This window comes from Xiphophorus hellerii, chromosome 5 (assembly GCF_003331165.1).
Source record: "Xiphophorus hellerii strain 12219 chromosome 5, Xiphophorus_hellerii-4.1, whole genome shotgun sequence".
In the NCBI taxonomy this organism is placed as follows: domain Eukaryota; kingdom Metazoa; phylum Chordata; class Actinopteri; order Cyprinodontiformes; family Poeciliidae; genus Xiphophorus; species Xiphophorus hellerii.
In genome coordinates, this window is record NC_045676.1 from 11,106,479 (window position 1) to 11,118,419 (window position 11,941).

An 11,941-nucleotide genomic window follows, 5' to 3' on the forward strand; every position below is an offset into this window, starting at 1 on the left:
AGTCAGTGGAGATGTGTTCTCTGGAATGACAAATCACGCCTTTCTGTCTGGCAATTCAATGGATGAGTCTGGGTTTGGCAGTTGCCATGAGAACGGCACTTACCTGACTGCATTTTGTCAAGTGTAATGTGTGGTGCAGACTGGATTATGGTGTGGGGTTGTTTTTCAGGAGATGAGCTCTCACTGCTTCAGTGTACCAAGACATTTAGGACTGCTTCACACTCAGTTTGAGAATGGTCCCTTGCTGTTTTAACATGGCTTTGCTCGTGTCCACAAAAAAGGGTCGGTAGAAACACAGACAAGCGAGTTTTATATGGTCTGCACAGAGTCTTGACCTCAAGCTGATAGAACAGTTTCAGGATGAATTAGTGCAACAAAAAAATAAATATGTAAAACAGGCCTTCTCTACCGTCATCAATGCTGGTCTCACAAAAACACCTCTGGAAGAATTATCTAAAAACTCAACCTTTAACCTTGTGGGAAGTCATACAGGGTGAAACAATTTCATATAAATGCATTTACATATCTGCCAACAAAAGGCCAGTAACCCAACACTTCAGGCAATTCAGTGCACAAAACATCTTAGCAAGATTTAGCTTCTGAGATGTTTTAGCAACAAAACAAAACAAAAAATCCAGAGGTAGGTTTTTGTGGCAGCCTAAATTGATTTGTGCTGCTTTTGTTGTGCTATAGCTCAACCTCCATCACATAAAATCAAGACAAACATTTTTCAGTCTCTGAAACACAGATTCTTAAATAGATTAAGGTCATGAGTTTGACTGGGCTGCTTGTGTATGTGAAAATACCTTAAGCTAAACGTTTCCATTTTAGCTCTGTTGTTTAGTGTGGTTGTTCTGTTAGAATGAGAACCCTCCATACCAGTTACAAGTTTTGCATAAACATGTATGAGTAATATTTGATTAACAGTGTCCAAATGCAAATTTCACCAGTGGAAATACCTTGGTCGTGGTTCAGTTTTTTTGCACTGAGGTTCTGTGAAGTTACTGTTAGTATTTGGAGAAGACAGACGGCAAATGGCAGGGAAATCCTCAGAGTGGGGAGGAAGCTAAAAGCACTTCACACCTGGGCTGAGCCAGTTTTTGCCATTTGAACAAATTTTAACTAAAGCATTTTCATATTTGTAGGACATAACACTACAAATAGCACTGAGAGGATGTTAATCATTTACATGTTCACAAAGAACTGCCGCTGAGATAGTTACTGCTTTCTCAGCCAAAGTACATATGTGGTTCCACAGGAGCTGTCACACAGGTGAAAGCTGTAAGCTGTATCAGCCGGAGTCATGAGTCCTGCCAGCAAGGGGCGGTTGTAAAGAGGGGCCAACAGGGGTCAGTGCCGCTGTAAAACAGATCTGGACCCTTTCTACAGGGGTCAGTTGTTGTGATTCTGAATCTTTCATTCATTACGAATGAAAGATTCAGAATCACATTTTACATCTTCTAAATCTGTGAAGTGCCCCCATGTAAAAACCTTTCCACTGGTAAATTCATTCCAGAACCACCACTGCCACAAGCCAGTCTTTCAAGATAAAAACTACAGGACCCGGTAAAGTACAGAACCGTACCACTGTGATGTGGTGGCACAAATTACAACCTGACACACAAATTCAAACGTTTACACCAATCTAAGCAGACTGATGAGTCACAGGCAGTGAGTGACCTAATCCAACAAAACTGTAGGGCAGTGTCATGAACAAAGTTCGGTTGAGATAATGGCAACAAACTTAATATTGGTTAAAGTGTAAACCTTTAATATCTCGTCCTGTACAAATACATTACAGTAAATTTAAAAAACCATAAAAAAATAAGACTCTTGTCAGATTAGAAGATAGCCTTTATTTTTGATACTTAGTACTTTAAGGCCTCAATAAGTCCTCAGTTCTGTATTATTAATTCACTTTGGTTTGATGCAATGTTCTAATCTGCAAGTGTAAAAACATCATATTTAACAGAAATAAAGGCTTTTAAAAAAATCAGTCTGGGTGTAAATAATCTATAATGCAGGGGTGCTCAAAGTCGGTCTCAGGCCTGTGGGGCTTAGCTCCTTCCCTGGTTCAACACACCTGAATAAAAACTACAGGCCTCTGCAGAACTTGAAGAAGGAGTTAATGGGACTATTTGAATCAGCTGTCTTCAAACAGAGACACATCTAAAATGCGTTACACTTAGTGAATTGTGTTATTAAAGTAAATTAACTTTTCAATAATATTCTAATTCATTAAGATACAAATCTATAGATGTCATTTTCAGTTTGAATTATTAAAATCAGCCTAAATAAAGATTTCCGTCTGAGTGTTCCACAAATTATATGACATCTGTCTACAGCAAAACAATTACTGACTATTACTTCTCAGAACCTCACTTAAAAAAAAAAAGAAACAACCTTCAAGATCCTTCTCTTGGTAAATGAAAGAGCACCCTTCATTGTTTTCTTGAAACAATATGCCTTTAACAGTTTGGCAAGACACTTGATATTAAATGTTATTACATCAATTAAATATATACTAAATGTCTTCTTCATTAAGGATGAAATGCTGCCTGTTGACTGTGGTGACTTGGCAAATTATGAATTATTTTGTTGATTTTACCTTAGAGACGGAGAATTATTTATGTCCCAAACAGGGGACCTAAAAATCACGAGGCATTAGAATAACACACGCAAATAATTAAATTGAGTGGTTTGCACTCTGAGGTGGAACCCAAAGATGTGAAAGATTTATACTCTAATTGGAGTGGAAATGTGTTTATTAGGCTCAGCAGTTAGTTTATAGGATTGGGAATGAGGATGCTGGCAATCAGGATATAAAAAAATGTGTGTGCATGTGTGTATTTGCGTGTGTGTGTGTGTGTGTGTGTGTGTCAGTGTTAACAAGAGAGACAAATAGGACACACAAACAGGAACGAAGAGACAGAGAGAGGCAGGTGCATCACTAATGGCTTTTTAAAAAGGTTACAGCATAGAGCTCTTCTTTTCTAATGGGGCTCTGGCTGTGCTTGAGAAGCAATTTCCGGAAAAGATAATGTTGTCGAGAGTCCAGAGAGTTCTGTCTGAGCGTGTGTGTGTTTGTGTGTGTGTGGGGGTGTACATACGTCTTGTTGTTAACAAGACTGACAACCACAAATTCAGAGGAACACAAAGAGGAGGCGGGACAAGATCGGGGCAGTTGTGAGACAGACTGACAAAGAGAGAAATTTTCTGTCTGCCATTAAATTGCTTCATTAGATTGATGACTAATGTCTGTTATGGTCCATCAGAGGCTTCAGTTAGAAAAGATACACAGATTTTGGATTCTTCGCATTTTAGCGTCCTAATTTGTTGTTTACTACCAGAAGCTTTCAACCTGGTGATTTTTTTTTTCTGAAAGCCTTATTATTAGGCACAGTTAAACAGCACCACCCTGTGCTCATGGTGGCCTACTGCAACCATTATGATATTTATGAGCAGGCATTTTAGTGAAGTGTTTAGGAACACATTTTCAGTTTTAATATTATTAAGGTCTGACCTTAATAATATTGAGCATTTAAGAAGAGAGATCTGTGGCAGAAAACCAACAATTAAAAAAAATGGAATTGGAATGAAAGGCCTCACCAAAGTTGTATTATTAACTATGCCAATTCATAAGGTAGTTATTTATATTAATGTATTAATATTCAATCTGATTCAATGAAATAGTCTTTTAAATCTTTAAAAAATCTTTATGTCTGAGGGGTAAATTCTCTTCGTCATGTAACCTAAATTGCACACTTCTAAGGAATGAAAGGATTCTGAAAACATATTTGTTCTTACGATCAAAGAAATAACTTTTCAATGTAAATTTATTTGATTATATTTGATCTATCACACATAATATATTTTGACAATCTCAGGGGCAGATTTTTTTTTGTCAGAATGTAAAATGTGTCCATCATTGTGTGCACATTTATGTTCAAATGATAATTAATAATGGCACTTAGTTGAGGTGTGTGTATACATTGGAGCTTGTAGGTGTATATTTAATAATGTTTGGATTAGGGAAAAGCCACAAAATCATCCAAGTTGTTCGTTATCTACACTGAGATAAGAACAGTTTAAATAAATCCTTAAACAATCTGACCTTCATGCCAATAACGACTGTATGTAAACTTCTGACCTGAACTGTATTCATATTCCATCACTTCTGCAAGCTGCCTACCTGTATGTGTAATTTTCAGAACATGAAGTAAGGAAACATTTGTTCAAGATCACAGTAACGAGAGAGAAAATCTTTCTTTTACGGCAGCCTGAATCAAAGCTCAGACAATCAGAGGCAAGAAAAGCGTGAAATTGTATTTGTTTAGAGACGTAGAAAGGGAATCCAATCTAATTTCCCTTTTTTGACTGATGTTGAAAGACTAATGTCCTGTGGGACATTCTTTGTGTGCACAATCCTGAGGAGTAGTAAGAAGTCAAATGAAAGATTATATTTATTGCGGTGTTTATGCTAAACTGTGTGGAATTAGGGCATCAACATTTTTATGTGACATGCAATGAAACAACAACAATAAAAAAAATTCCACTTTAGTTCTTACTGAGACTCCTAAATAACACAGACTTATTGTTGATATCACATGGAAATGGGGATTTGAGTGGCTGTGGCACAAGATGAGGAGTATTTTCTCTGCCAAATGGAAGCTCTGTGGTTTGATCTCTCACTTCTCTAGTTTGCATATTCTCCTTGGGCCAGGCAATGAAAGCAACAATAACCTCGATGTTTTCATCAGCAGTAGTGTAAAAACAGAAAAACCAATACATGCAGGCTAGGAGTCTGTAAAGGGTCAGTGATCTATAACAGCAACAGCTGTATAAATAATAGAAATGCATTTACAGCGCCGTGCAAAAGTATTCATAACACATTTTAATACATTACAACCAGAGCTTTTACTAGGATTTTAGACTAGCAACAAGTAGTGCATAATTATGAAATGTACATTAGGAAAATTTATCAAAATAGCTTTACAAGTAAATCTGAAAAGTATGGTGTCCATTTGTGTTCAGCCCCCTGAACTCTGATGCAATCAACTGCCTTCATCAACCGAGTCCATCTGTTTGTGATTTTATGTCATGTTAAATAAAGGTGTACTGTGTGAACAAGCAGCATTGTGAAGAGAAAACTGAGGAACACAATAGCCTGTTGCTGAGAAGTTCAAAACAGAGTTAGATTTTAAAACATATCATGCTTTGAACATCTAAAAAATAACAGTTCAATCCAATATCCAGAAAAAATATGGTGAGCAAAAAAAAAAAGCCTATTGATGACATAGATGACTGCCTATAGCAGAGATATCCCTAAATGTCTTGCAGCTCTACACAAAGAATAATGTGGTTCTACAAAGTATTGACTCTGCAGGAGCATATGCAAATGGATGCTGCACTTTTCAGATTTTTATTTGTAAAACAGTTAAAACCATACATAATTTGTCTTTGAATTCACAATTGCATATCACTTTGGGTTGGTTTATCACATAAAATCACAATAGAAGGCAGCTAAGATTGTGGGTTTAATGTCAGAGAATGCAAATACTCTTGCAAGGCACTGTGAATTTACATTTAATGTTTAAGGCTCTTGTTGGAGCCTTACCTAGTAAAAAACCTAGTAAAAAGTCAAATCTGCGTCTGTATAAAAGAATCTTACTTCACTAAGTGGTAATTGCAGTTTATTTTGGTAAATAAATACAAAACAGAGACTTTAACATGAAAATAACGTTATCTCGCCAGAGGGGGTGTAGTAATTTTTTTTTTTCTTAAAAAAAGAAGAAAATAAAAACAGACTTACAATACTGTAGGTAATCTCAAAGCTATAATGAGCACCTTCTGCTTTAACCGGCATTGTTAGGACGCCTTGGCAGGGGTCCTTCGGAGGCCTGCAGTTACAAACGAATGTGAGTGTGTAATTATAGCAGCTACTTTTGACAGTTTAACTTAAGAAAAACAGGCTGCCAAATTAACAGTTGTGCTGCCTTACAATGTGCTCATTATAAATACGCACACACACAGACACACGCACGCACGCACAGATCTAAATAAGTCCAAACACACACACAGCAAACGCACACACATAAGAAACCCATTAGGACGTCTTGTATATAACACACTTTCTTCTTACTTTAAGAACCTGTAGTTTTCTTTTAAACTGAGCAGAGCTGAGCCAGCTGTGAGCCATACACATTGACTGCAGGCTGGCTTGATTTTAAACTCTTCTTCACTGAGCTACATTCCTGCTTTACAGCCGTCCACCATGCCGCAAGAACATTTCAGGTAGCTTCACATTATCAAAACCATACAAAACTGGATGATAACATCATATATGTTTGAAGAAACCTAACCACTGTACAATACTCTACCAAAGTCAGAGGTCTCAATGCCGCCAATAAACTCAGTCAGTGTGTGGAAAACATGTTGAAGAGAAGCCTTTGAATGACTGGACCAGATAGATTCAGTCAAATTAGGCATGGGCTGCTCACAGGTATCAAGGTATTGCAAGGATTTAAAAAAATTTTCAAATTGTCAAAAGTTTCTGTCATGGCATTTTCATGGCTTGAAGGATTTTTAAAATGAGATGCCAAATAAAGTGCTTGAGTGACTGGAGATTTATTATTCTGAGGCACAGAAGTGATGCACTGCCCCTAACAACATGCTGCTGCTCACTGCCAGTTAGCTGGTAAAAAAAAAAAAGGCTACAAATGTATTCACTCTCCAAGGAATAAGAGAAATTTAGCTGGAAATATTTCGGTAGAATGAAATACAGACAGTTAAGGAGTCTTGCCAGAATATCAACACAGTGTTTGAGTCGTCATTGTTCCTGGATAAGAGACAAATTGTCCTTAGTGGGAAAACTGATTTCTTCACACTGTATTTCTTCAAAAAAAGCTTTGCTGTTTTGTTTCTTTTTCTACTACTTCTACTCTGACACATCTGCCATCTAGTGATTAGAGTTATAACCAGTTGAGTTTATTTTTTCTCATTTAGATATCAAATAGCTACATTTGTATCTACTCTATGTGCTTTATTCAACTAAAAAACCTATTCTTTATTTAGCACCTGTATCAAAATAAAACAAAACATAATTTGCTTTTCACATAATTAGAAGAATTCTGCTCACCTTACAATGCAAGTAAAAAATAACTTAAGTTTGAGGGTTTTTTTGTTCTTGTTTAACTTTGGCATATACAGTATGTTACTACACTTCGTCACTTTCTTACTCCTTCTTACTCAGTATACAGAAAGCTTTTTGTCAACGGTAGTTGGCAGGCTTTCGCCAACGATCAAAAACTGTTTTTAAGCCAAACCTTGTTAAGCAAACACCTATTCATGAAAGAGGGGCTGGAAGTGGATAGGACTATTTGTCCTTAGTGGGAAATGACTATTTAATTGTAGTTGCCTAAGCAAATTAAAATGTAGAGAGAGCAAAATTTGATTTAGTTTGAGAGTTTGGTGATAATTCATTCCTACAGAGCTGTTGGCTGTCCTCCATTTTGCTAAATTCCTCAGCCACCAAACAGAATGAATCAATGCTGCCAATATATTAGTAAAACAAACAAAAACATTTCATAGATGAAGCAATGAAGGAACAAATGTAGAAATTTAAGATGTAAATAATGGAACGTGAGGCCTCAAGTGAAAAATCTTGATGTAGATTTAATTACCAGATTTCTTTCCTTCAAATTAAAAAATACTTTATTAGTCCCAAAAGGAAATTAAATGTTGTTGTAGCTAATTAATTAAGATTCTTGAAGGTGTAAGTCAGTAAGTAATTATTGTCCTGACAAGCTTTAATAACTTCTGTTTTTTTCTATTTATTTTGTATTTTAAATTTTGCATCATGTTTTTATTGTTCCATGTAACCAAAACCCCAAGTACATACTGACAGTACAAATGGTAAAACTTATGGTCTTTGTTAATACCATACCATATTAATTTCAAGTCAGTGAATAATAAAAAAAAGGGTTAAATTTACATCTTAAAAAACCTGCAGAAACCCTATGGTTTAAATAGAAGCAATTAGATCATATTGCACGTTTCTTAAACTCATTTAAATACCTTGATACTGTGAAACCGTGGGGCTTTTACTCAGGGTCATCATAATGTGAAAATATTATGCTGCTCCATGCCTAATTCAAACAGCAGCCAGCTTTTTTCTTTAAAATCCAGTTTGATGTTTGTGCAAAATTTAACTGACTTTAGATGTAAGAAGTACCATGTTGCCATCTATTTAGATTTGCATTAATAGAGAAAATATGAGACATAAATTTGGTTAATAGATTATGGGAAGTACTAAAAAAGTAATGCTTTTTACTTCTAGTGAACAATAAAAATGCCACATGGAGATTTTGCACAGCATGGACATCAAACTAACAGACATCTGAAACACACTGTAACATTAATGTTATAGTATTGAAAAGTTGATGACAATCCGATTCAGGAGTAAATAAACAAAAGAAAAACTGGTATCAAAAGCAAAGCCCTAGTGTGTATAAACCACTCTTCTATCACGTTGCACAATTAAAATCAAAACTGAAAATTACAACATTGTTTACTGAGTTTTAAACTGGTTCATCTGTGCTATAATTTACAAAAGTGCTTCCCTCAACGACAACATCTCTTCTTGTGCACAGAACCAAAAATCTGTACCATATCACTCAACAGTACCAGCATTATTACATAAAGGTCTTCTTTCAGCTGTTTCCCCTAATTGTCCTGAGTATAACAAAATGATCTTGAGGAAAATCCACTTGTGACCCTCAGCTCAGCTGAGTTTTTTTTTATTTGATTGGAAATATCAAGTCATCACCAGCCAACAGTCTTTAGAGTCACCGTTGAATCTTTGTGGAAAACCGCAAGGACACAGTATTGCTTTAACAGCTCTGGCCTTAAAGAGTCTTTTCATGGATCTTTTACACCCAAAAGAAAAGGGCGGCCATCTTGAAGGACAAAACACAGCATCACAGGGAAAGGAGACGACAGGTCTTTGCTTCCCGGTTGGCTCCAGGCTTTGTCCTCTGTGATTAGTGAAGCCTCACACCTGCGTGGATTTGACTCGCCTCAGAGGTTTTCGTCCTTCAGGGTGGGCGGGGCAGGGCGGGGGGATTTCACGGGGCAGGTCTAGACTGAGCTGGTGAGGCAACGTCTTGAGGGGAGGAGCACATCGGGCGGGGCGGGGGGCAGGGTTGGCTGATGGTCATGTGATCTCAGAATATGGTAGCCCCGGAGCCTAAGAAGGAGACAGATAAAAACTAATTAGGAAAACTTTTTAAAAATTTGGGAATTTATAGTGTCAACATGAGGCTAAAATATTCCAAACCATTCAGGAATCAGATTCATAGAGGCAACCAAGAATTCAAGTCATTCCTTGACTTGAATTCTTGGTTGGTGTAAGGTGTACTCTTAATACACCTCATCCCTTACCTGGAAGCCACTTAACTTTTCGAGTGGACTCTCCACACGGGGCAGGCTGATCAGAGGCAGACTGATGGGGGCTTCTGGGCGCTGTGGAGGGGGAGGCGGAGTCGGCACTGCTAGCTTGGTTGGTTTGAAATTGTTGATCACGCAGGACACCTGATGTAGAGCAGACAAGAAATGAGTAGAAAGAAAAAAAAATATTCTCTCTTTTTCAACAACAGCTTTTTCTAATGGACAAAGTTTAGCTCCAAGTATGTCCCCATCTCTCCTTTCTTCTGGGATCAATCAGAACAACTTCACACTACCTCTGTTCTGAAACATGTTAAACAGAGATCCATAGGTCAATAACCGAGAACTTGAAAATGAGCAAAATTATTAACGTATCAACCAGCATCATTTACTTTTTTTTAAGCAAATGATTAAATACAGGAAAGTTACACATCTTTCAAAGCTTAATATTGTAATTTTGTGTTGGATTAAAAATTACTATGCGTCTTAAGTTTTTTAGAGTCACAATTGGTGGGTCCCTTGTCAAAGCAAAACAGGAAGTCTGTATCGGTCAAAAAAAAATTTATCTCAGATGTCAACACTTCCTGACACCATAACAATCAATTAAAAATGTTATTGAATCAAACTTTAACTTTATTTGGTAAAAACATATAGAGGAAAATAAATACTTTCAAGTTGCAAGGGAAGAAACTAAGATGCACAAGGATATCCACTGAAATTGGACAATTTTCACTTTAACTGAATTTGACTACCACTGAAAAATCGTTAATGCACCATATCTATGCTTTTTCAATATGAAATGTTTAAGACTTAAATCTGAAGAAACACAAAAGGTGAAAGAAGCTATTCCAAAGGAAACTGTATTCTCAGTAACATGTTAGTCCATGTCTTTTGGTTGTGAGAGAGAAACAGAGAAGGAAGGATGCATGTATTACAGAAAAGTTGTTCTGTTTTATCTGTGTAAGCTTTCAACCTCTGGCTGTCACAAAACATGTTGGATTTTTAAAGGTCAACAGCCTTCAGGAAATCCCTGAGTTAGGATAAGGATCTACATTCTCTAGGGAAATCAGACAAAGACTGCCGTTTCAGTAATGCCACCTCCACTAACTGCATTAATCCCCAATATAAGATCCTACACTCTATAATCATTTGTTTTTCTTATTTTAAAATATCAGTAACACCCTGTTTTGTATGCTTGCTCTCTTTCAAACACAAATTAATGTTGCCTCTGCTACTAATATAAATAATTCATGACAGTTCATGGAAAAAATGCAAGAAAAAAACCCCCTATTTTATAGTTCTTAAAGAGAAATTTGAATGAAAAATTAAAACTGGCAGGATGAATATCAGCTGATTAGAAACTGATTACAAAAATCTAATTGGTGCACCTTAAATCTGTTGATTATTCCTATATTTTAAATTCTTATTCCAGACTGAAATAGAAGTTTGGACAAACAATGTTTACATATGAGGTGCAAATTAAGCCACGTAAATGACTGAAACTGGTGTGCAGCATATTTTTTGTTTACACAAGATTATTAGATTCCTCAAACCCATTATGTAAAGTCATGGTTTTTTTGTTTTTACCAAGAAACAAAGGGGCAATCAGAAACAAGTTGCTCTCTACAAACTGTAGAGTTTCAGTTAGGCCTGTATTAAAGTAGAGACACTTGAAATGGGAGAAAACCATTCAACAGGTGGATATATTTATGCTTAATGGTGTTAATTAAATCTGCAATGACAAAAACATGTCTACTAAATTGTCCATGTGGTGACAGTATGGTGCAACACTGGTGGTAAGTGTTGCACCAGTGTAACACTTACCACTGGTGCACTTCATATGTGTTGTATATGAAGTGCATCAGAATATTATCAAGTGATAATAATAATAATAATAATAATAATAATAATAATAATAATAATAAAGTTTATTTTTAACACCCTGATTCCACGTTAACTTTATTTTAGACGCTATTTGGAACAAAAACAGGTATTTGTTGCTTCCAAAGGATTTAGCAGGAACAGTAGAAGCCAGCTTCTGCTAATGAAGCACTTCAATGACTGATTATACAGTATACTGCAACAGTAGTTTACCATTTTGGACCATTCATTTGCATCATTCTACAGTGGGTAGGATTTTTCCTAAATGAGAAAAATGTAAGACAGTTGTTAATCTCTTCAGGAGTTGTTCAACTCTGCTGTTCAGACTGTACAATGCACTGCAGAATCTATAATGGAGACGGCAGAATCTGGCCATCTCCATTATAACCTTCACAAACCTTGGTTAGCATGTGAAAAATTAAAGGGGCAATGTTATGTATTTGCCATGCACATAGTGTAATTAAAAAGCAAAATCAACTAACTAGAGTAACTTTCTGTTGATATAAAAATGCTGTATATATCAAACATCACTTCTAAGAAATTTGACTTTGCAATTTGATACCTTGAAATTTGCTTCTGTCTCTTTAAGAATCTCCTATTCTTTCCAACACTGACA

General features: G+C 36.2%; 1 protein-coding gene across 3 annotated transcripts in view; it reads right to left on the minus strand.

The window, feature by feature from the left end:
* Positions 1 to 4,445: 4,445 nt before the first annotated feature.
* Positions 4,446 to 11,941, minus strand: part of LOC116720475 (phospholipid phosphatase-related protein type 5-like) — a 56,748-nt gene continuing 49,252 nt past the window's right edge. For 2 of the 3 annotated variants that reach the window (XM_032563764.1, XM_032563766.1), the window contains 2 exons: positions 9,458 to 9,591; positions 4,446 to 9,247 (listed from right to left, as the gene is read on the minus strand). In XM_032563764.1, the coding sequence (XP_032419655.1) occupies positions 9,139 to 9,247; positions 9,458 to 9,591 (243 nt within the window). In that variant the 3' untranslated portion in view covers positions 4,446 to 9,138. Of the gene's footprint in view, positions 9,248 to 9,441; positions 9,592 to 11,941 lie in introns of all 3 variants that reach the window. The other variant, XM_032563765.1, reaches the window with a different exon arrangement.